The sequence below is a fragment of the Larus michahellis genome, chromosome 1 (genome assembly GCF_964199755.1).
Source record: "Larus michahellis chromosome 1, bLarMic1.1, whole genome shotgun sequence".
NCBI lineage: Eukaryota > Metazoa > Chordata > Aves > Charadriiformes > Laridae > Larus > Larus michahellis.
In genome coordinates this window covers 40,456,356-40,482,493 of record NC_133896.1, presented here as the reverse complement: position 1 = coordinate 40,482,493, position 26,138 = coordinate 40,456,356, and the positions used below count along the sequence as shown (strand labels likewise).

The window sequence follows — 26,138 nt, the reverse complement described above, 5'->3', positions numbered from 1 at the left end:
CGCGACGGCGGCGTGAGGTCCCGCCCCCTTCCCCTCAGCGGCTCAGGGGGCGGTGCCCGCCGGGGCGGGCCGAAGTGCCTTCGCAGCGGCTCCGCCGCGCTGGGAGCGGTGTGTTCCTGCGTGAGTGCCCGCACGGGCACGGGAGCAGCGGTGTGAGTAAGTGTACGTGCTTGTCGGCGGCTCTGCCGGCGCCGGCGGCCCCTGGCCCGGCCCTGCGGGCGGTGGCCTCCTCGGTCCGGGGCAGGCTCGGCTGCACGGGTGGATCGCCTCCCGACAGCGGCTGGATTTTTCCATCGCCCGTAAAGGGCAGCCGGAAGGACGGCTCAGGCGAAGGCGAGGTGCGCCGTGGGGTGGGAGGGAGCTCCTCCTCAGGCCTGTCACCGCGCCGTTTCTAAAAATAGCCGCCTGTCCCCAAAGCGCGTAATGAAGGGGAGCACTGAGGCAGACCGCTGAGGGGGCGACGCTCCAGGCCCCAGCGCAACAAATAGCTTTACCATATCTAGAAACAAACCGTCGTCAGAGATGGAAACCCATGCAAGATTTATATACCCGTATGAATTTGCTTTCAGATGTCCTGTTAAGGCTTTCGAATGCAGCAGATGTACCTACCAAACATCTCCCTGTGAGGAGGAGACCGAAGCCTCTAACAGACAATAAACACAGGTTTTGATCCAACTTCAGTGGCCCCTACCCATGTGAACTAAGTTATATGAGCCTCTAAATGTTTGTGAAAAAACAGTCCGTAATAAAATGCTTTAAAACTCTGATGTGAGAGCAGGCAATGAAAAAGGCACAAGAAAAATGTTCTTCCTTGGTCGTAGGGGTCTGGTAGTGTTGCATAGGCTCAAGAGCTAGGTAACTGCCTTGTAACACTGGGTATCATTCCATAATTAAAAGCAATCCTCACAAACCAATCCAAACTACAGCAGCATAACTTCTCTCTGATGATCATTTAGCGGTAAGAAAAACAAGGCTTATGAAAAGGCATCATAGTGCAATTTCCTTTGTCTCTGACACATAGTATTAATGCTCTGTTGTGTGAGAAAGAATAGAGGAAAGAACAGAGAATGCATCCAGGAGAACAAAGATCAAATTTCCTGAAGCAAGATGCCTCATTATGAACAGCATTACATTCACATACAAAATGGATTGTTTTTTATTTTCTCCAGATGTAAATAAAATAAACCTTTTTATTTTATCCAGATGTAAATAGAGGAAATAGGACAAGGTAAAAAATCAATGCAGACACAATCTTCAGGAGTGTCTTTTCTTTAAATAAATTGCTGGTTTTATTAGCACATAAGTGGTTTCAGAAAGTTGCTATAAAAATACTGTCTTGCTGGAAAGCGATGCTGGCTTGTCGATCGTGCCTTCTGTGTACAGGCAGTGAAACTGACCAACGTGTTATTATTCTTTCACACTGACTAGAAGGAGGTAAGATCAGGTTTGGATTAAGGTTGCCAGAGACAATGGAAATCAATGCTTATGAGCACAAGCTGCTTGCAGGGCCCGGCAAGTCAAGGCTTTCCTGGGTAACTGCTGGCAAATGCATCTGCTGAGACATAGGGCTGTGTGGAAGGCTGTCTTGAAAACAGCTAGCAAGAAGCCTTCCTGTTCTTGTAGCTTTTTACTGCTTTCAGCAAAAGCAGGTTCTGTGTACGTTCTTTATAAATGCACAGGATTATACTGAAGAATACACCTGATATGTACTTTTCAGTTCTCATTTGAATAGAAACGATCCACATATCAGTTATATCTTATTGGTTAAAAGGGTACTTTCTGCATGGGTGATTTTTCATCAGTCTTAAGTGTATTATTATACTGAACACTGTGATGGACATACAGACTATCTTCCAGTGAGAGAGCTGAAGCTTTGTAAAGGGCTACAGGGGAGACACCCTGTATGAAGCCCATGTGCTGAATGGGCCTGACAGCGTAACTGTAAGCATTGTTTTCCTAAAACAGGGCACAGCAAAGTGTAAAACACCAACTGAAGCTCAATTCTGGCAGACTGTATTTCGGTGGAGTCCTCTTCCATGGTGCAGAGTTAGAAGATGCATCATCCCACTGAGAGTAGGCTGCTGTGAGTGACTACTGTATTCCATCATTTCTGTTTTCCTCTCTCGTGTCTAGAACCTGTGATTACTGGTTTTCTTGTATGAGAAATCCCGTACCTTCCAAAATTTTAGCTACCAGTGCTAAATGAAATTAAAGGCTGAACTGGCTGAGGACAGAAAATTCTGTCAGAGCTACCTAAAGTGTCACATTTCAGTGTAATCTGATATGCATGACTTATTAAAATCTGCAAGTTAACTGTCTGTGATAGTTATCAAGTCACTTTATTTTAATAGTGTTAATTTAATTTGGGATATGTTTATTTTATTTCAGCATGTTTGAGAAGAGAATGCCTCTCTTTCATTTAATTTGGCGTGCTTCCCCTTTTTACACAGCTTTTGCAAACCTTCTGTTTTAACTATGTTGGTGATTACATCTGCATGAAAAATGCCTTTTGAGACGTATTTTCTATTTCACAAAGAAACTACAATACCCTGTATGTTATTATACCAAAACAAATTGCACCATTGTATCCATTGCCATTACCTTTTATCATTCTTAGTAAGACTTTACTTGAGCCTTTTACTTCACAGGCAGTGGCATCTCTGAAAATGAAAATCATGTGCTTCTTTTGGCTTGCTTTATGAAAATATTAGATGTCACAATTCCAGTGTAAACTTAAGTGCACGTAGTAACTGTACAGAGGGTATCCTGTAGTTGGTCAAACCTACAACAGCATGAACACCTCCCATGCCATTGACAACATGCAACCCAATTTCTAGGCCAATTACGAGTTTCCTGTAAATTATAAAGGTGCCAGTTGTTTTGCAGATAATGTCAGTCTTATTTTTGCATTTTTTCCCTTGGAGAATATTTCTGAGCATAGTTTGTCTTAGTTGCGGTAAAATGCTCTGATTTTACCAGATTTGCTTGGAAAAGAAAGATAGTATGAAATCTCAGCCAAATAATGTACAGTTTTATAAGATCATAGCATCATAGAATGGTTTGAGTTAGAAGGGACCCTAAAGATCATCTAGTTCCAACCCACCTGCCATGGGCAGGGACACTCCCCACTAGACCAGGCTGCTCAAAGCCCCATCCAGCCTGGCCTTGAACACTTCCAGGGATGGGGCATCCACAACTTCTCTGGGCAACCTAAATGGGTCCTTGAAACTACATATATGTCCATGAAAGCAAGAAATTAGAGCAGGGAAAAACAACAATAACAAAAATAAAAACCATTTAAAATTAAGTTGGTAATACAGTTTCGGTTCTGGCAGTAAAGGGAGATGCTCAGAATGAAATGTGTGTATTTGTGCTTCTAGCATGACTGATACAAACATCCAGTCTAGACGGAGGGACAGTAAATGCTATTCTACCTAATGGCAATAACAGGTAACATCAACCTATCCATCAAAAATGCAGTAGGTATATTTATCTAGGGTGAGATCAATACTTTGCGTTGCTTAAATTATAATTCAGTAAGCACATGTTAAGAAATGTCAATGTAGTAAAAAGGTGTGGTCTGCTCCAAAAAGAAAGATGACTATTGAGGTTTTGAAGATGAAAAATAAAGATGAATAGCAAAGCATATGAACCTGAAGAGGAAAGAACAAATAATTCAGAAAGAACATTGAGCCAGAGGGGCTTTTCTGAACATGTTTTATCCACTTTCTCACTGCTGAGAGCCTCTGCACACCCATGGGATGTACTTGACAGGTTCATTAATTTGCTTGGAGGCTTTGTGCAGCATGAAATTTGTTTCTAATTTGTAGAAACAAGTAAAACGTAGAATCTGATTTCTAGCTAAGAAACAATGCCAGCAAGGGACAACTGTTATTTTTTCTTTAAAAAAAAAGGTGATTATTTTTAAAAAGTTCAGTGCTCCACATTGAAGAGGAGTTGGCTGTAAATGTAGTTTCCCCCTGGGATAAGCACTTGTGAATCCTTTGCCACTTTGCATTATCTTTTTCATACATACACAGCGACACATATGGCTGTGGCGAATACCATCCCCACGCGAGCCTGATAGATCCCCTCACTGACAAGCCTCATCCTGGAGGTGTGCTGAGAACAGCAAGCAGCCTGCTGGCTCCACCATTCATCCACCCCCTGCTCTCGGTGTTTTCACTCGCAGGAGCAAAGGCTCCGTTGAGGCTCTCAATATTCTGTTCAGTGTTTCTTCTTCTCCTGCTCTCCTTGAATGAACATCCCTCAAACCCTTTAGTAAAGGAACACCGGCGTGAAAGCATGAGTGAAACTGAGGGCAAGGCAGAGTGATGCATAGATGCATCAGCATGCTCACAGCAAGCTCAGAGAAAGAGAGATGCTGGAGATCCAGAAAAAAAAGAAAGAAAGAAAAAGGAAGGACTCAAAAGAAGCAGTCAGGTAAATGCTTTCTTAATTTACAGCAGTGCTGCCATTCCCTGGGAAAAGTAGAAAAGGAGAGGGAATAATGATGTAGGCTAAGAATGAGGAGGAAGTACAACTTTTTCCTTAGTTTGTCCCCCCTTTTAAGTTCTTGCTCTCATATTCATGCCTAAAATGTTTTCTCCCTCCAGCTGCCTCAGTTTTGGAAAATTTGGCCATTACATTAAATATGCTTGACTGATTAGTGTATGTTTTTAAAGTCACCCATCTAAGTCATTGCAGTTCTTGCTGTATTAATAATTAAGTGATAATAATTATGATAATAATTCTTGTGTCCTCTGCAACATTACTCAAAATTATGTGTGGAGGTGCCATATTTGTTATAGGAAATAAAATATTTAGGATTTAAAATATGTACATGAGGCAAAGGTTATCATCCACAAGAATGCCTTTTGTCAGAATGGCATAGCTTCAGTCCAGGTATTCCCAAATTTGACTGACTGTAACTATTCTCACACACCATTTAATTTCCCATAGGCCTTTAATGTGAATTTTAATTATTCCAAATTTGCAGAAAAGACCATGAAGACAGTATCTGTCACGCTACTTATTTTGGGGCAGAAATGCAGCATATAACAGCAAGATTTCCCAGGACTGTAAGATACGGAAGTTTCTCTTCGTTGATGCATTGGAGCAAATTGATTGGCATCCCGTGGAAACTACGTAGACTCTCAAAGCAATGAGGAAGAGACAAATGGTGCTGGTAACGCCTTTCGCTGTTAATCCGTGATCCCACTCTTCAGCCCTGGGGCGGGGGCCCTGAGAGCAGCCCTGCCCTGGGGGGTTTGGCTGCTGGGACTCAGGGACAGCGTAGAGCCGGTGGCAGCCCCTTGCTTCTGGGGAGAGGCCCCAGAAGAAGGTGCACAGTATGGATTGGTGGGTCCTCAGCTGCTACAAATGACTTTGTGGAGCATTTGTCCACATTCCAACAGGTGGTCTGAAGGTTTCCGTTATGAGGATTAGTCCTCCTGGTTGGCAACTAAGGTGACATCAGAAGAGGCTACTGAGAATAAATACATTACAGAGGCATGTACATTGTTTTGTACTTACATTAACAGCAAGAAATGAGCAAGAGGGATAAAAAAAATCACTAATGAGAAGAAATGTTCTATCAATAGCATTTCTGAAGGATGGACATGGACAATTTGGAATATAAAAATGATACAATCTATTTAATAAGCATAAAGGTAGTGAAAAAGTACAGACTTTTTCAGACAAAAACTTGTTTTTGTAGCTTGTATCAGCATTATTACCAACTTAGACATTATTATTAAAGAACCTTGAATGCATTATTTTAACTTGCAAAAACCCAAGAAAGGGACATTGCTGGAGGTCAATAAAAGACCAACACTCAAACCGGAGCACAAGTTTTAATTTCTTCATAGAAACTTGTCTGTATTCTGCCCGTATGGTTGAGGAGGAGGAGAGGAAATGGCATGACAGTCATCTGCTTAGAAAGTCTGTATTGAAGGACCTGGAGACCAGATACGAACTGTCAGCTGAATTTCAGGAGTGCCTCATCTGTGGAGCACACAGCATGAGGCAGTCCTGCTTCGGACTTAATGCTTAAAAAGAATTGTGGCATTGGAGGTGGTTTCCTAGGCATCAGTGACATAAATATGGGCAGAAGAAGAACATTATCAGTTAGTACGAGCTAAAGGAGCTGATTTCACAAAGGAAGAAAACTTCTTGCTTACAAAGAAACGTGGAAATCATAATTGGGACTCCTCTAAAAAGAGCTTGTAAAGCTAGAAAAATCACAAATCCCTGATTTAAAAAAAAATATAAAGAGGTTACTATCACTAAGTGCTCTACCTGGATGAGCAGGAGGAGAAATTAAATTTTAAAAAAGAGAGGGAAGACAGAGGAAGTAGAAAGCAATTGGTAGTCATTTAGGATAATGACAAGCAGAATATGAGCAGGGCAGCGAAACAGTAGAGGGTAAACCCACTGCTTTATAAAGTTAATAGGTTTTAAAATGTCATAGTTACAAAAGTCAGTGCCTCCCTCCCCCAAAAGTCTGTTTACTAGATATACGCTATAACAGTGTTACGAATGAAAAACAAAAAAAAGGCAGAAGTGCGCATTTTGAACACATGCTGGCAAACCAGGGAAATTCCAGAGGAAGGCAGAACTGGTAAGATTACATCCAAATTTAAAAAGTGAAAATGGGACCCATGCAGTCATAAACGACCTAGACGAGTATCAGTCCCTGGCAAGCCTTGTTTAGACAATCATGCCAATGTTCTCGAATATAAAAGGCCAGTGCAGCTACTGGCAGGTCTGTGTTTACTTCATGGCATGTATAAAGGGGGAAACTTCCCACCAGAGTAACTTGCTGCTGTGTGGTGCAGCAGAAGATGGGGAAGTCTGTAGGTTCCCTCAGACTCTGCCTTGAGTGAGAGCGATGTGCAAGCTGATCCCCAGTGAGATCTTGCAGTGTGCTGACCGCGGGTCAGTCACCGCAGTAATAATGAAAGAAAGGTTTTTTACTTCCTGGCTGATCAGCCAGTAAATTCTCCGAGAAGTCCTATAGTGGGAACGAGAACATGGAAAGGAAGCGTGGGTGCTACCAGAGTTCCTCAGGGACATCCTGAAGACCACCTGTTTCACTGCTACTGAGCTGCAGTTAAACAGCAATAATTGCACGGGTGAGGAAGGGAATGAGCTTCTGTGAGCAAAACCAGTCTGTTTTGGATCATGGAAAGCTTACTTAATCAACTATGCATCTTCATTCAAATCATCATCCATTATAACAGCAACCAGGCGGTTCACAGACCGACTCTTTGGTAATCATAATTGCCTGTTGCGCATAGGCTTGTATGGCCTTCTGTACACGCACGGACCTCAACTCACCCCTCCTCACCGTGGCATTCAGACCTTCAGCTGTGGGGAGGAGCTGGCGATGATAAGAAGAAAAGTAATGACGCAAAAGAACGGCTAACAATTAAATGAAGTATTCGAATATTATGTGTGCCAGTCAACAAAGTCAAATGGAAAAACAGGTCTCAGCAGAGAAACCTGAGATGAGATTACAGGCTTGGCTGGTAGAAGATAATGTCATAGCTGTACTAATTTTGTTAAGGTGCTTTACTTAGCACTGCATGCTAATGATCAGAAAAAAATTACATCATAATGCAATAAAGCGCAGATTCAGAGCGTCGAGAACTGGATAACCAGTTCAAAGCAGCTGTCAGTGAGACAATTATCTTTGAAAACTGATGTTTCCTTTGGGGCTCTTTGGGTTTCCTAAATGGCCTGGAAAGTAAATATAAAATCAGTGTTGATCAAACTTGAAGTGATGTGTCACTATCAGTGTGATAAATGGTGATAAGAATAAGGCGGCCAGCAAGAACTGTATGAGAAACTATCCCCTGGAAAGTAGGAACATTGTAAAGGATATGAAAGTCATAACTCTTAGGCAGTGTAAAGAATATGAGAGTCAAAACCTAACAAGTATCTCAGTGTATGACTGCAGCAAAAGAGCTGAGATAATTCCTGGATATCAAATAAGGAAGTAGCAAAGAGATGATTTTATCTCAGTGTATAGCACTGATAAAACTGATACTGGAATTTGGCACGTAGTTTGAAAATAGGGCAGAGAACAGGAAAGGGCACGCTTTGGTCAGCTCATCGGTGCTGTAGCAGGGACAGGCACAAGGAAAGAACTAATAGCAGAAACCCAAAGTCAGACAAATTCAGTTTCAAAATGAAATACAATTTTTAAAACCAAGACAAAGTGAAGCAAATGATTCCTCATCTTCTGTCAGCTTTGCATGAAGGTTGATGAGGAGCCTGCCAGCATGACTTTGGCCAGATACATATTGTATTTCAGGCAGTCACCAGGACCCGTTCACAGGAGATTGACCATCTCGGCCAGCTGTGAAACTCAATAATAATTTTAAAATAATTTAATTTATTTTTTCAATATCGTAGTCATCGCATTTATTGCTGAAGTAAAAATAGTCAGAATTATTAATGGCCCAAATGAGAATAACATTTCACTGAAATATAGTGCATTCATCTAAGACTTCTAAAATTTGGAGGAAAACTTGCATTCTAAACGTATACTTCATGGGAATAAGTGGAGCAATCCTAGGACTCCATTGTATGGAGTATGCTAAAGCAGCCTTCAAAACATTTAGCATTGTATGCTAAAGCAGCCTTCAAAGCAATGAAAAAAACAGATAAGCTATTTTTAATAATATCATTCAATTCTTACTATTGATATAAAATGTATTGCTGGTCTCCTAAAATACATCGATTTTATAGCTTCTTTCCTTTGCAAAGTATTCCTTAAAGTGCTGTGCAGTACAGATACTGGCAATGAGCAAGTAAACAGATAAACAACAATTACATGCTCAATTGTCACTCCTGTTCAGTCCTGCGTTTCAAAATATCATATGAAGGGGAAGTGACTGGGCACCAGGATTATCGTATAAACTCTTAAAGGAAGGCTTCCATTTCGACTGACTGAACAAACAAAATCGAATCAGCCATCCTTTTCTTTTCCCTCATCATTTATTCCCTTAGAAATTTCTAATTTAAAGCCAGTTCTTCTTTTAATTACACTAAGTAACCCAGTTTCGAGAGAGTCACGTGGACACAATGGGAAAAAAAAGTATACTTTGTCAAGGACAATTGCATATTACTGTCAGAAGAACACAACCCATAAAAAGCAATCATCATCTTACTGCTTTGACCAGTGAAGTATTTTCTTTTAAAATGCAAAACCTCGTGTTGTTAGAAGTGGAGAGCTGTAGTGATAGAAATATTGGTCTCATTTTCTGTCTAGAAAAAATGCTTAAGTAAGACTTCTGCCACAAGCCTGACACAGGTGATGCTCCAGGGCAGTATGAGGGGCTGGGGGGGTTGCATCCATCGTTTCAGTTCTGCAGGAAACAAGAAACCTCCTTAAGGGAGGAGATGCTTAAGGAGAGGGATGAGTGGCCCCGCTGCATTCCAGGTTGCCCGATGAGATTAGGATTACGTTTTTGAGAAGCACGTTGTAACAAATGACAGCACTTCTGTGTTTCTGGCCAAAATCCCCCACCTGCCCATGAGTGAGAGCACTACATGGAGTTGCTTCTGCATCGTACCCCTGAGGAGGCTGCCTGCCAGCGCGGGGTTAGACAGCCTCTGGAGAGCAAGCACAGCAGCGTAGGTACACTCTGTGCATGTATATATGGAGAGATAGGTATATATTTTTAATTTGCTATTATGTGTATGTATGTTGTGTATATAAAAAGTGAGATTAAGGGTAAGATTAAGGTCATTATAGTCATTCAAATAACAACATTTGGCTGTTCAAGTGGGAGCCGCTTTGGGAAGCCATAGAATCAGAATCGTTTAGGTTGGAAAAGACCTTTAAGATCATCAGGTCCAACCGTTGACCACGTTAACCAAGTCCACCACAAAACCATGTCCCTCAGCACCACATCTTCACACCTTTTAAATACCTCCAGGGATGGTGACTCCACCACTTCCCTGGGCAGCCTCTTCCAACGCTTGACAACCCTTTTGCTAAACCTCCCCTGGTGCAACTTGAGGCTGTTTGCTCTTGTCCTATTGCCAGTTACTTGGGAGAAGAGACCGACCCCCACCTCGTTACAGCCTCCTTTCAGGTAGCTGTAGAGAGCGATAAGGTCTCCCCTCAGCCTCCTTTTCTCCAGGCTAAACAACCCCAGCTCCCTCATCTACTCCTTGTAAGACTTGTGCTCTAGATGCTTCACCAGCTTCATTGCCCTTCTCTGGACCCGCTCCAGCACCTCAATGTCCTTCCTGTAGCAAGGGGCCCAAAACTGAACACAGTATTCAAGGTGTGGCCTCACCCGTGCTGAGTACAGGGGCATTATTTATATTAGTTATAATTTTTATTACTATTATTATTTATATCAAGCAGTTTCTTAGTTAGTTGGTAAAAAACATCCCCTGTGGCAAGTTTGCACATCCAGCCAGCAGATGCGGGGCAGGGGGGCGGTCGTGGGCACCAGCCTGCTCTGCTGCAGCTGTGCCCTGCGTGGGGTGGCACCTGTCCCCTCCTCCACTGCTGGCACCCTGCAGAGGCTGCATCCCAGTGCCTGAGGCTGCATCCCCACCTGCAGAGATGGGTCTTACAGACTCTTCAGGCCTGAAACTAAAGCCACAGAGAACAGGTCTGGAGCCGAAGATAGCAATCCTTCGTGCTGGGGATAAAAAACCTGTCATTACCCACAATGAAGTTGCAGATAAACAGAATGGGACTGTCATAGTTTCCCATACCCATTTTCTCTGTGTTCCGCTTGGGTTTTATATTTTAATTTAACCCTGTAGTAACAGCCCTCATACCATTATTATAAAACATCTCTCAAACTAAGTTGATGTCTTGGGCCTCAACCCAGTTTGCTCCGTACAGCTTTACAAAGACAAATCATGCAAATCTTTAGTGTTTATTTTTCTGGTAAGCTGCTCACTTACTTCTGGAGCAAGACCTTTGAGACTTTGCAGGCTCATGGGAATTTCACAGGAAAGGTCTGAGGTGATGCACCTCCAAACAGACCCCTTGTCTCCCATTGAACGAGCACATCTGGAAGACTCGTCCTCCCTGGTCTGTAGATACTCCTGATGGTATTGTACCATTAGGCCATATAGTTTGCAGATTAATTTATACAGAAGCTTGAGGTGGCAGTTAGGCAGCATTAAACGTTTATCATTAAACATTTAATCATTAGCATCATTAAACAGCTGAAGGCTTCCTTGTTATATTATTTAATCACGTACTTTTCTTTCCCCACACAAATTATTTTTCTGAACCTTATATGCCTGTGTGAGCATAATTCTTCAAGTTTGCAATGGACATGAGTTTAAAAAAGACAGACAAAAAGCAAATGCACAACAGCGTTTGCCAGACTCAGTGAGCATATAGGCAAATATCCCACAAAGAGCTGTGACACTAAAAATCTTGGGTTGAAAAAGGAAGAATCATCCTGATTTGAGGTTATCTGGTGACCTGTGAGGTGCCAGGAAACATGCTGACTCGGGGAATGCTGTAGGGCCGTGGACAGGACTGGCACAGAGATGGTGGAACCACAACCAACGTCCTGTGCTTAGCAGGGGTTTTTTACACCTAAGATCTTTCTTTGTAGAGTGAGAATTGGAAACCACTTATAATTGGGTTACTTGGAGTAATTTATGAAGGAATAGCTGTATTCCCCAAAACCTGGTGAGTGTCTCACTGAGCCCTGATAATGTTCCCAAAGCTTGCTGGGCCAAGTACATTGCACTACTTTTCCAGTAGATGAGGGGAAACGAGGAGTTTATGTTTCATCCGAGAAGCATGATCCTCATATTTCCATGATCTTCCTGAATCTAAATGGAGCAGTAAAACAGTGGATGTATGACATTATTTATATGTACTTCAGAAAAAGCAACTAGTAAGTTTGTAAACAGCAGTTCTCCTGGGAACTACATTTTTTAAAATAAGTGAATCCATGGTTAGGGATTCTCTGCGGTGTTTTGATAGTTTTGTTTTTCCCTTATGGAGACACTGATGGCTACAAGACATACTGATGTGTTCACTAAAAAAACACAACACAGATTTATTAACAGATTCCTAGCAAGCAACAGCATTTGCCAACTAAAACAGCCAAGACCCAGCAAAAAAACACCCCAAAAACCCAAAACAAACCCTCTGGGGGGAAATCTGGTTTTCCAAGTCCTCTTTACAAGTACTTTGATTCAAAATACCATCGCATCCTTGGTTAATACATTTGTTCCATTGGTAAGGTTTACTAAGCAGTGCTTACTATAAATAAAAGAAGGGAGGGAAGGTGTGTGTGTTTATAACTCTGGTTATTAGCTGTGAATTGACCGAAAGGACTTTTTCCTTTGCCGGTAGTGTCTGTCTCCAGCGGTGAAAGAAGCCCCTGCTCATGCAGGAGGAGGCAGAAGGAGTTAGCCACCTCTCCTGCTCCCCAGCCCACCGTGCTCCATGGGAGTCCCGTTTGCTCAGTTGAAGAAGCGTCACAGGCAGGGAAGGAGGGTTTGTTTGCTGCAAGCCAGGGAGATGTGGAGTGCGTGTTACTCACGTTGAACCACATGCTGCTGCTTCAGAATGAAAGTTCCTATCAGGATTGCATGCAAACCCAGCATTTTCTCACAGAGTAGCCGTTGCTGACTGAAGAGAGCTAACTGCTTAATGGCTTCATCTAGTGAGGCACAGAAGTCATAGCTAGCATGATTAATACTAATAAAACTTTCTTTTACTCTTGATGTTTGGTAATCAAGCTGGTTTCAACTTGTTCACTCATTTAAAATGTGCGTGCCAGTTCAAACAAAAGCTGAAGAAAGCCTTTAACGATTAACGATGCCTGGGCCTGGTTGTGTGTCAGCTGTTCTGCACCTTCTTGTCTTGTGTAACAGCGAAGGTTAGTTTAAATGGTGGCACTTTCTCATCTGCCTTGTCCTTACCACATGAGGACAACTGCAAGGGGAGTGCTGTGAATCTCCAAGGGCGACAGGCATAAGGCTACGTTCAGTCTTCTTTGCCTTTCAGGTGGTGAAAGCATGATTGGAGTTTTAAAATGCCATATAGCAGGCACCTCTGAGCTCCCAGCTCTGTCAAGTCTCACTTCTTGGCCCCTGAGCTCCCCAGATGTGCAGCAGTGACTGAAGTAATGATACAAACTCCGAAGCTTCAGGAAATTCAGCCTCTAACTAAAGTGAGGTAAGAAACATCCACTACGTGCAGGTCAGCTCCAAATTGTCCAGGCCAGTTCTCTTACTTCAGGTTGATTCTTCCTTCAAGGCATCTAGCGCCGACCAGTTTCCAGGAGGGATGCTGAGACTTCTGCTCTGATTTGATGGTATATTTGAAAGCTCCCAGAATAGCTGGTATCTCTACATGCGTTTGACAAAGGAACAATACAAGAACCCAGGAACACAGAGAAGGGAAACAAAGTACTTTCACGTGGCTGGGCCACAGGAGTTACAGGTGACAAGCTAGTGCCTTGAAGCCTCAGGGTCCATTGTGGTGGCTCCCTACTTCACTTTCATACAGGACAGCTGCTGCTACTGTTAAAGGAAGAGGTGGGAGGAGTTGGAGGATGATCCTATTTCAGTGGAGGCATTCTACAAAAAGGTCTGAAGTTACAGGTGATGACGAGTTTTCCACTTCTCTTTCCATTGGGCTGTAATTGTGAATTCGTTATAAAGGAAGATGTGAAGGAAATAATTTACCTGTATAAACAGCTTGTTTAAAAGGTGAAGGCTGAAATTACCTGTGTATCTGAAATTACTTGTTCCATGGGGAGACATGAGCCAGTTGGTTATGTACTTCAACGCAATGACATGGTCTCTCTGATGCTACAAGTATGCTATAATAGCATTCAGTCGCCACGCTTTCGCATGCGTTGTTCCGTGCACGATGGTTTTCTCTGACCAAAGGTGGAATAGATCATCCTGTCTTCACGGCAGCAACGTCTGTACCTGCAGTGTGAGAGCCCGGGGGAGCAGCGCTGCAGAGGAGGTGCTGCTGGTGGAGGTCGTGGGTCCGAGCAGATCAGGAACAAGAGCTGTGGAATAGGGTTTGCAAAACTGGATATATATCTATATGTAAATGATGCAAGAGGGTCCTTGGCTGTGGGAGGCTTTTGCACGTAAGAGAATACAGTGTTCGTCTGTGCAAATATGGGGGTATTCAGGCAGCCAACTTGGGGCTTCTGCTTTCAAGCGCTGCAGGACCTAAGAAAAAACCTATTTGCAACCATTAGAAGAGTGCAGATAATTCACAGAAGCAAACTAAAATTCTTGAGGATCAGGAGGGCGGGAGGACTTCCCTCCTTCTCTTCCCCCACTTGTTGCGGTGCTGGCCGGATTGGCCACACAGAACAACAGATGGCCCTCCCCCTGCTCTCTCCTCAGAGACGAGAGGAAGAGATCTACGAGTAAATCTAGGAGATTTACGAGTTTAGAAAAAAAGAACTAAACTACTTTAATGAAAATAATAATAATAAATAAGGAAATAAGAAATAATAATAAAAGAAATTTTTTAAAAAGTATACAATATATACAAAATCGTATCCAGCTCCCAGGATGACGATCACATCACCAGCAGACACAGGGAAAGTCCCAGACTGGAGTCAGCGACGGTCAGGAATGCTCGGATGGGGATCAAAGGCAGACGAACAGACAGGGTCCTCCTCAGATGTCGGCCATTGAAGAAAGAGAGCGAGCCAGAGCAGCCCTGCCCCTTTGATCCCTCAGCTTTTACACTGAGCGTGGTGCATATGGGATGGGATACCCTGTTGGTCAGTTTTGGGTCACCTGTCCCATCTGCTCCTCCCTGCAGGTGGGACCCCTCTGTGCTTCTCCACTTCCAACCCTCTAACGGGGCAAGCAGCGGAGTTAGCTGACCTTGGTTGTTATAGCAATAAGTATAAGCAGGAGCCTCTGTGCGTACCATTCCTTGGTATAATCGGGTCTTATCACTCTGAGAGTGAACAGTTTCTGAACAAATGCTGTTGATTTCCAACTTTAGTCAGTTAGAAGAGGCCCAGCTAAAAAGTAAAACTACAAATCAGAAAATTGGTTCTGTTTTACCTCAAACCAGGACGCCACTGAATACTTTGGTACTGTGGAACCAGAAGACTGTAAGATAGGCAGAGCGAGTTCTCCCCCTGGTGCTGCCAGGTCACCCTGGTAGGAGAAGACAACCCAGACCTGCTGTCCCAGTCCTACCTCAGGAGTTGCTGTAATACATTCCAACAGTCTTCTCAGCAAGCAGAATTAAATGGCAAGTCCCTCAGGACACAGAGCCACAGACCTGTAGCAGTAGTGGAAATATGGCTTGGATTCTTCCAGTGGTGTTATTGTGACATTAACACCATTGTAGAGCTCCGCTGAGGCAAACTGCTTTGGAAATCCTACTGTATTTAGTAATTCTGTGTTTTTGTTAGGAAATCCCTTCTGCTCACCATCAAAGTCCTGCAAGTTGCTTTGGGTCTGAACACTTTAGGCTGCTTAGCTATTTCTGTGTCCAAATAACTTTTAAATATATTAATGTTGGCAGATGAAGAAACCATGTGTATCTAATGGCAAATTCAAGGCAAATGAATGCTTCCTTTGATAGTAAGCTGTGCTTCTGTCAACGGGCACCAGCCGACAACTCCGTTCTTCATAATAGAAAAATATTTTGCTTTTTTTCCTACAAAACAGAGAAGAGAATGAGCTAACGTAGCAGGACAGAGTCCATTTGCATAGCTGGATGAAAATAACAAGCTGGTCGAAAAACCACGCAAGATTTGTGAAATATTAAGGGTATATATAAATATAATGCTGCTTGTCATTAACTTTACTTTGCTGTCGCCTGGTGATGTGATACCGCACCGGGAAAGTGGGTGAATGCGGCTAACCCATTCCACATCCCAAATCCCAGTGCTTCAGGGAGCAACACTGCAGAGATGGCAGATTTCTTGCTAGAGTAGCATAGCATGAAAGGCACTTTCTGGTGTCTGAGGGTGCCAGTGTTTTCAGTGGGATATAAAACTGACATATTGATCACTTTCATTGTTTAATTAGTCGATGAGGCATTTTATAAAACTGTATAATTGCACATTCACGTCACTTGTCTGCCACGTGATTAGTGTTTGTTTAAATATGTTATAGGTGGCTTTTATGTGTTCTGTGTTAAATGGCTGTTATGTATCAATAACCCCCGCCAATATCGATGGGAGTATTGTCACTCACAAATGAGGCACACCACTGTGAGAGTCACTGCTTGCTCAGATACATTTCTAGGCTCATATAAGAGGTCAGTTCACAAAGTTCACAGACCATCAAGCCAAAACATATTGTTGCCATCAACTAGTCTCGCCTCCTGTCTAATTTAATTATGACATCTTCCCTGACTAATTCTCATGTGACTTAGAGCGTATCTTTTAGACAAATATTCGATCATGGTTTCAGCTTTCTGCCTGTGTAACCACAGTCACTCTTTAAATGCCTGTTTTGCCTCGAGAACTGGTTTGTTTTAAACCTGGATTCATTTAGTACTATATAATTGAAAGGAGTTTTACTACACCCAGTTTCTGGGTGCAGCAGTTTTAAATAGCCTGTTCACATTCATTTCTCTAAAACCTCCTTTGAAGAATACCAAAATGCTTTTTCTGATGCTGAAAATAAGTGCCAGGGTAGGGAGGATCTGAACTGATAGCAGTAATAATACAATCATTCTGAATTTGTTGCTTTATGTTTGAAGATTAAGCACAATTCGTCAAAGATAAAATGGATTCACTCAATCCTGCAGCTGTGCCTGTGCTTAATGAACTTGACTTGCACGAGTAGGGCCTGTCTGCTAGAGGTGACGCGGAGGAGCTGCTGGCTGCAGTTCAGCAACCCCAGTCAGGGTCTGCTTCACTTCAAACAACACTAGCACACCCCTCAATTACATATTAGAATTAGATTAGGTATCAGGAAGAAATTATTTACTGCGACGGTGGTGAGACACTGGAACAGGTTGCCCAGAGAGGTTGTGGATGCCCCATCCCTGGAGGTGTTCAAGGCCAGGCTGGATGGGGCTTTGAGCAGCCTGGTCTAGTGGGAGGTGTCCCTGCCCAGGGCAGGGGGTTGGAACTGATGATCTTTAAGGTCCCTTCCAACCCAAACCATTCTGTGATTCAATTACTAACACTTCAGCAGGACTACTCTTGTGCTTAAAATGGACTGCGTGCTTGAACATTTTGCTGGGTAGTATCTCACTGCTCTCCGCTGAGTGGGGTCAAGCAGTGATGAACTTGAGCTGCACTGGAGTGCCTGGTGCCACCTACCTTGGCAAAACCACAACAGCATCATCAACTGTGCAAAGATTTGTACAAACTCTGCAGTGAAAACAAGGCACAGGAAAATAACCCTGCTGAAAACTTTGATCAAGCTGTGACACTTCAAATTAAGACTGCTCTGGCATAGTAGAGATAAAAGCGCTTTCATTGTTAGGAAGAGTCTTTACAAAAATTACTAAGTGGACTGTTTCTTACTAAAGACAGGACAATGTAAGTGCAGGTGGCTTGGCAAAGCTAATTTATTTTTCTGCTTTTCTGTCTGAGAAAAATGGGAGGCAACCTATTCTAGGTGCTCAGGTAGAGAAATACAATAATCCTGGTGCAGATGTCTATGTTGTGTCCTGATACGGTCTCACACAGGACCGATGCTCCACTTCTGGAGGAAGATGCTGAGCTGATTTTTTTAGGATTGCCTTCAAATCTAAAGGTGTCTCTTTGCATTAAACTCTTGTACTGGAGAGAGTACCTTAGCACCCCTCAGCATCCTTAGTACAGACGTGGAGCTCAGCTTTCTGCAACTTTCAGCCCTAGCAGTCAGCTTTTGTTGGTTTATGTTTCACTTTTCCCTAAATCTGGGTGGGAAAGGGAGACATAGGCCCCAGAGGACACCAAATAGTATTTTTACATGACTATTGGCACTAGAAAAGAAAAAATAATTGCACAAAACAGATCAGTCCTGTGCCAGGCACAGAAGAGTAAACACTAACTTTGTATCTGCCACTATGAAAAGAGTCACTGTTCTGTGGTTCCTCTAATTCACATTCATGAGGATCAGGGAGTAGCTGCAGGCTCCAGTCCAGAAGCTGGGGCAGTAAAACACAGGAATAGAGGGAGGACACTGGAATGATGAGAGCGAGATTCTCCAGATAATGGCAGAAAATAAACAGGAGAGGATATTTAGCAGGAGAGGATTACAATTGCAAAGAAATAACAATAACAACCCCAAGATGGCATATGTGCAGTTGTTATTTTTGGACTTGTAAATTCTGTGAAGACATGGGTATAGACTGATATATGTATACACATTATTTTCACAATCCTTTTTCTCTTACCTTCTAGCTTAAATATCGAAGTAGAGCTGCTGTGTGCAAGTGCATACAGATATAATTTAAGGGATTTTAAGTGATACTACAGATTTAACAGTAATTTTCAATAACTTTAACTGCAGCAATAGGATGAGGGGTAATGGTTTTAAACTGAAAGAGGGGAGATTTAGATTAGAGATTAGGAAGAAATTCTTAACTCTGAGGTTGGTGAGACACTGCTCAGTGAGTGGTCAGCCCAGAGAAGCTGTGGATGCCCCATCCCTGGAAGTGTTCAAGGCCAGGCTGGATGGGGCTTTGAGCAGCCTGGTCTACTGGGAGGTGTCCCTGCCCATGGCAGGGGGGTTGGAACTAGATGATCTTCTAACCCAAACCATTCTATGATTCTGTGAGTTTATACAATGCCCTTCTACCTTCGTAGCTTTGCAAAGTCCTTACAAAACTAGTTAGTTAAGTTATTAGAGGACATAAACATATGAACACCAGAAGACTTTTCTTACTGCTCTCTTGCTGACGTTTCCTCTAACTGCAGAATACATTCATATTTTTTTAACTGCTGTCATCCTTGCTAGTGGTGTGGGTTTGAACCTCCAAGTCCAGTTTGGATGGTGATCACATTGCGGTGTTTAATTCTGCTTTATGCTTGCATGAAGAAAGCCACAAAAAAGCAGCCATCAGGCAAGAGATGCGCAAACAAGTTACACAGGGCTTCACAGGTGGCTCTGCAAGTCCAGCCAGGTAGGTTCCCCCAACCTGGCGATTGTTTCCACATTGGTGGTATTCCCCTTTCCAAAATCCCTTCCCGAAACACGGGTCAGACTGGTTCTTCCACATTTCAGCTAAAGCCAGTCTTTTCTTCTTCAGTCAAGCATCCAGATTAGGAACCAGCACTTGCCCCTGCTCTAAGATGACAGAACCCAGAGCAAGAGAGAGCTAATGATCCTGCTAGAAGGTCTACTAAAGGAGGGTACCTTTAGTTTCAAGATATTTTATGTTATATGTGATAACATATATGACATTATTACTTCATGTTATCAGTCAGTCACACAGCAGGTTTCCCAGACAGAACTCACATAACCACGGTTTTCTACTTTCCTGCGCATCCACTCATTGTGTTTCAAGGAAAACTGACATTAGGGACATGATAGAGTCCCCATCACCAGCGGTTTTCAAGATACAATTGGACAGGATGCTAGAATACAGGCTCCCTTTCCCAGAAAAGATTAGACAAGATGATCTTTTGAAGTCCCTTCCAACCTGGGCTGTTCTATGATTCAGTGATTTAGTTCATGGTTGTAGTGGCAAGATATTAAAATTGACCCATTTTCTCCTGGGGGATGAAAGTTGTAGAAAAGCTACTGAATAAATGCTCTCCCGGTGGAATTTCTTTACTTGGACTCAAGTTTTACAGACTTGGGAATACCCAAATAGAAGCTGCCATTTGCCCTGCAGCTTTATTTCTACTTTACCATATTTCATCATTTGGGACTTGCATTAAAATTTACTGAAGGTGGCTGCAGGCTTGGGAGCACTGCAGGGATCTACATAGTCTGAGCGAATTCATGTACCTGCTCTTATTTACGTATTACAACAGGGCCACAGCTTTGAGAGCTGCACCCTGCCCCCACCCCCTCCCCAGTATTTAAATTGAGAGTTATTATCCACTTACGGCTACAGCCAGAAGCAGAGAATGTAATGTACCTACAAAGCTTTAAGTGAATAAACTTGCTGTAAAACAGGCTAACTCCTGCTTGAAGAAGAGTGAGTGACTTCAATTTTTCAATTTAAGATGCTGGATAATGAAATTTTAAAAAAGGCTGAATGGGGGCAAAACATTGCCGGGAGAAACACTGGGAAAACAAAACCTATTTACAAATCTGAGACGCCCAATCCTAACAGATTTTAATGTGAGCATCAAGGTGTCGCCACATTTATCCAGCACCCAAATCAGGTTCCATAAAACATCAATATTTCAAGATGTTTCAGGCCTTTAATGTTAGAAAACGTCAGTCTTCCGAACATCAGCTAGCCCTCTATACCCAAGAGAGGTGGTATACCCCCTTCATTTTTTATACCACTTTATTTTGTTGTCCCAGGGAACTGTGCTTTACATCTGCCACGATGGAGCACGTAACAGCAGCATGGACAGGCCCTGGAGAGTCTCTGTAGCTGTAACAACAAAATATAAAAAAAGAAACCCAACTGAATATCGGTGACTCTCATACCACTATACTTCAACACTCGGAATCAAGACACCAAGCCTAAGTGAGGCCCAGCTAAAGATTTCCCGTATGCAATTATGTCATAATCATGCTTTTACTTGAACTTCTAACTCATCTAAAACTCAAGCCAAGAATGAGGACCAATGCTTCACAATTGGAACCTCTTCAGTTAAGAAAAAACTGAGCGTATCCTCTTGGTACTGTGGAAATATTGGTGCCACCTCAACATGAAAGGAACATCAGGCACAGAGTTAACTCGTATACTAAGGGTACCGAGGGCTCTGGAATTAAATTTGCTTACTGCAGTGACCTATTTTGCACCTTCAGATCTATCGGTTTCCTTGCTTTTATCCTAGCTCCTGCATTTCCTCCCTCGCCAGGTAGCAGGTGGACAGGTGGTATCCCTGTCTGCTCCTTTCTGAGCTCATTAACTGCTCCTAGTGACACACACCAATTGACAAGCAATTTCTCACATACTTTAACTTCTCCCTTGTATCCCCTACTCCCCCCCCACAAGCTAACAATTTTACAGCTACTAAATAGTTAAACGTAAAAAATTTGTGTAAGCTATACCTCACTCTATGTAATATACCCAGAGTTAACACCATCCTTTTTTAGACTTCAAGAGTGCTTGGATCTAACTACTGTAGATTTATGAGTGGGGATTCCAAAAGCAACTCAGTGTCATCACTAAGACAAGACAAAGAAAAAATTCTGAATAATGGCCTTCGAAGGTCCTACCTGAAGGAGCTGATTCAGATCACGTTCATTCCTATGGTAACTCATCAAAGCATTTCACGCCGCTATGAATTTAAAATCACAGATGTCCTCTCACTATGGCAAGCTGTTTTTAATATGAGACCCATATTAAATAGCAGGGAAAAGCTGACCAGCTCTACTTCAGTGTTTGAAAGTACACTTTGTTTCAGAAATCAAAAGAACACAAAAATTAGGCATTTAATTGAAAGAAAAAGTATCTTACAAAAATCATGTCTGTCTTAATTCTAGAAGTCGCAACAGTATTAATAAAATATTAAGACAACTAATACAGTGTTTATTTAGCAGCAGCATAAATCCAAACAATGCATAAGAATCTCAAGTGTTTTATTGTTACAATTTAAGTGCATATATTCCTTTTATAATTTTGCGCCTTGCCCCAGGAACAGACATACAGCAGCCACACAATTTGTTCTTTTCAGAAAGCTTTCACTAGTTTGAAATCTCATCTTTATAGTTGGATAACGCAGTAAACTACTTCCAGTGATAAATTCCAGATTTATATAGACCAGATTTCGAAAGAGTAAACTCAATATGGAAGGTGTTAAAATTTTTGAATACTCCCATAAAAGGTGACATAATGCACAATTCAAGTGAATTAAGACAGGCAACATACACAAGACATTTATAAAAAAATGTTCAATACAAAATACCTATCTCTAAAGATAAAAAGAAAAAGCTTTATAAGTTAACAGTATGGGCTCCACCTTCTGAATGTTGACAGTGACAGTTATTATGAGGGTAACTAAGTTTAAAACACAATCTGTGCTGGCTAAATTACTTTCACCTCTTTATAAATTCATGATGGAAGATGGAATCACCAGATGGAATCACCTAACACAGGATCCTGAGCACCAGCAGTTAAATTCCCAGTCTGAAACACTTTGTGAAATTTTCCCCATTCACTATGAGGACAACCTCTGTGGCTTCTTTGGTTGAAGCCATCATCTCTGAATAGCAACCTCAAACAAACTGGGAAACAGTTCCACTGCTGAGAAAGAACCAAAGAGTATAGTTTGGTCAGATTGCTAAACTTTAGGAACAATTCTATGTTTATGGAAAAAATGTCCTATTTCTGAAGAGATGGATGTGAATTCACAACTGTATTCTTTAATTTTAGATAATTTAATAAGTACCACAGTATTGACAATCTTCATAAATATAATTAGTTTTGAAATAAAGATGTCCAAAAAGCACAGAAAAATTTATTATTCTTACTGGAAAAACTAGTGAGTTTTTATTTTAAATTTAGTCTTTTGCTTCAAACATTATGTAGTAGCATCGCTTTTACCAATCCTATTCCCAGGGAGGTGGAGACAGTATCAGGACCCAGAATAGGCAACAAGGCTTACTTCTCTCTTCACCCCTCCCCCCCGCAAAGTAATTAATTTCCATAAAACCTTACATACTGTAGATTATGGCAAATACCAGAATTCACCCATTTCACTCATGTTACCACTGTCTACATAGAGCTGTAGGCAGCATACTTTATGTCTGGCTTGGACAATAGCCGCAATGCTTCGTCACGTTGATTGATGTAGATTAGACTTCTATTTCCAGCTTCTTGCCCTTCCAGATGCTGGGGACTGGAAAGAACATAGACGCCAACCTTTCAGCTCCATGAGGATAAATGAAGGGCTTCACCATCTACGTCCACTTAAAGCGCAGCAAGAGCATATTGACAAAACCCCTTCCTTGCCCTGACAGATGCCAATTGCCGTGTGACGCTTGCAGCCTTCAGAAGTTGAGATGGAAAGTCCTTTGGCTCTCTGAAAGTTTCAGATCTCTCTTCAAGAGAGTTCAAAGAAAACGTTTCCGAGTCTTTGAATAAGACTGAACATAACTGAATCACATGCAGAAAACTTTAAACAATTTCAACGCCTGGGCCAGAAAAACCATGACATGCTTGGAAGCACCAAAGCTATTATTATAGAAGAAAAAAGATTTACTGTGTTGTTGTCTAATATAGGTTTTCCAGATATGTGCTTGGAGTTTTTTGTTTGGTAGCTGACAACCATGCCAATATTCTGGTCAAAACCTGGGAAAAGATAAGAGACTTCATTTTACAAAGTCAACCAAGCTGAAAAGAAACTTAGTAACGGAGTGTATGCAACTTCCTAAATTTAATTTACCATTACTGTGTTAAACCTCTAAGAAAAGACAGCAACAGACTAAACTAAATTGCAGTTAGTTTAATCTGGTAGCTTCAAAGAATGGGATATAAATGCAATACTTTACATTAGAAGTTACTTCTTTTGAAAAGTTACGCTTCTGTCAAGTCTGCTTCTCTCTTTATGTAGTTTCATAGCAAAGAAAGGAATGAAACAAGCTAAATCAGAAGAGGAAAAAGCTATTTCAAGAGAAATTCTAAGGCAAGGGATGCTGTTTTGAACAGAACAGAAACAACTTACTAGCAATATGTATTTCCTTCTCAAGATGTATTTGTTTTCAAAGGAAAATTATGGAAATCACATTAATACTTAATCTGACAGAAAATAAGCTCCTTACAAAGGTTGAATTTCTATTTACACAGCAGTTTTATACTACTAGCAGCTGGATTCTTTTCCTAGTACTGAAGCCATTTCTTGCTCTGTGTCTGTATTATCAGTACTCTAGCATTGTTTCATTAGCTGTTACTGTACACACACCGTTACCTTATGCTTTGTCCAGCTGCATTATTCTATATGCTGATAAATGCATAAAATACTAGGATAAATGCATAAAATACTTGATTTTAATGCCAGCTCCCACTATAATGAAGTATAACTGGGTATGTGCGTATGCACACTTTTAAGATCGACGTGAAGAAACATTCCAAAACAAATCAGTATATTTTATATTAACGTGATTTTTCTCTGTAGATATGAATATCTGCTAATACCCACAACATGGAAATTTGAGTTGCTGCTTTATTGCAAAAAAAAAAATTCAGCACCTCAGACAAAACTTAAAACTCCCCACACCACAAACCCACTTGGCAGGTATATAGCTGGTATTACTTTACCTTTGATTGTACATTTAAACCTAGTTTTGGTTAATGCAAAAGAGCTACAGAAAAATCAAACTTCAAAGCCTGATAGTTTAACTTGTAACACTTGCTATGTCTTAAGTTTTCTTGAGAGAAAAACTGGGAATAACTTTTATAAATAAATACCTCAAACGCACACAAAGCATGGATTCAGAGCATAAACAGACAGGAAAGCTAACAGTGAGTCTTTCCATTAGCTTGGTTATTTACAGAGTGGCTATGGTTTCAGACTGATAATGTGGGAGAATTTGAATCTAATTCTGCGCATCTGTTCAAACACAGTTTTACTTAATAAAGGTGTGGGCAGGGAAGGACTTTCTCTTAGAAACAGTGGGTATCACAGACTGAAGACACAATTCTTTATTACCACAGCCATATTTATTTATTGTTTTTCAAGATGCTGCAAAGAGAGACTAGCGCATTTCTTATGAGACTCACACTGAGTGAGGACTGGAAAAGTGGGTTAAAGAGGGACACAAAACCTAACAGCATGCATCACATGAGCAGCACTATTGCATCTATATCACAGCATATATACCATAGCGTAACATGTATATAATATATGTACTCCAGCGGTGCTTATAAATTTGTAAAAGAAACTGTGGAACTTGCACACTTGTCCCTGCTCCAGCTAGCAAAGTAAGTTGCTGAGCATGGAAAAATATCTGAAGTGAAGAAAAAATAGATGCTGATAAATGCTGGCATGCATTAGCTAAGTTTACCAAATTCTCTTAATGCATCTGCCTCATTAGGAGCATGAAATACTGTCTGAGTGCTTAAGTGTTTCCTCTTTAGTACAGAAATATTATATCTAAAAATTCCTCAAATGGATTAAACACTCCATTATATTTTGGACGCTACAGAAAAACAGAGCATAAAAACTGCTGGGAAGCCAAATACACAGCATCGACAACAGTTTGCAGTTCTCACTGTGACAGTAGATTTGAAGGACTTGTATCTCTCGGGCAGTTCATCTGCACATTCAAACCTCGACTTCCAACAAGTAAGTATACTGACAACAAAATCTGAAAACTTAAGTTCTCTCTGTAAACCAGCTGTTAAACAGAATAGTGTCAGATATGGTCTGTAAACAATTTTTAAACATAAAGTTTACAGTTTAGCCTAAAGGTTGTCTGCAGCGTTTATTCACAGACGACGACCGTTAAGAACAAAGAGTAAGTAAATACTGAAGTTATTTAGAAGCAGCCAGCCAACAACTTCTTTAAAAATGGACATGGTTTTTTAAATTTTTTTTTAAAGTCACAGCTAGTTTGCGATAAGCTTAACTTACAGAAAAAGAAGAATGTAAAATGTTGTGCCCATCTTCTAGAGCTCCTCTTATTTAATTCTTAAAGCTAAGACTATTACTAAGTCTTCAGGGTTAGAAATGGAGCTTTTGCAGTACAACTTAATCTGAGTAAACGGCTAAAATTAAGCTGACATTTTCTCTTATAAAATGTTACCAGAATTAGATATATAGAAAAGGAGAGGGCAGCAATTGCTTTTCCCAAAGTAACATGCTGGAGATCTCCGATCTCTTTCAGTCATCAACAAGACAGTGACATAAGATAAATAAATCAAAATGTGGAAAAGGACCAAGTGCCCTTGCTCCTGTTTTCATTATCACATCTATCACTTTGGCTCCTTTTGTCCTTTGTGTTGCTAATTCTGTATTTTTTCCATTTAAAAATCATGTCCTCAGCCCTTCTTGAAATTCAAGTCCATTTTTAGGTCACATTAGGAGAGGGCAGAAAAAAAAAAAAAAAGA

The 26,138-nt window shown here is 41.4% G+C and overlaps 1 protein-coding gene and 1 long non-coding RNA gene across 3 annotated transcripts in view; one reads left to right on the top strand and one right to left on the bottom strand.

The window, feature by feature from the left end:
• The first annotated feature begins 36 nt into the window (after positions 1-36).
• LOC141738119 (uncharacterized) lies at positions 37-26,121 on the top strand. Its single transcript, XR_012585306.1, has 4 exons — positions 37-156; positions 1,966-2,083; positions 13,019-13,189; positions 22,919-26,121. It is a non-coding gene; the product is annotated as an uncharacterized LOC141738119 (long non-coding RNA).
• Positions 21,401-26,138, bottom strand: part of TMEM19 (transmembrane protein 19) — a 28,210-nt gene continuing 23,472 nt past the window's right edge. For both annotated transcript variants that reach the window (XM_074573334.1, XM_074573324.1), the window contains exon 7: positions 21,401-23,380. In XM_074573334.1, the coding sequence (XP_074429435.1) occupies positions 23,217-23,380 (164 nt within the window). In that variant the 3' untranslated portion in view covers positions 21,401-23,216. The remainder of the gene's footprint in view (positions 23,381-26,138) is intronic.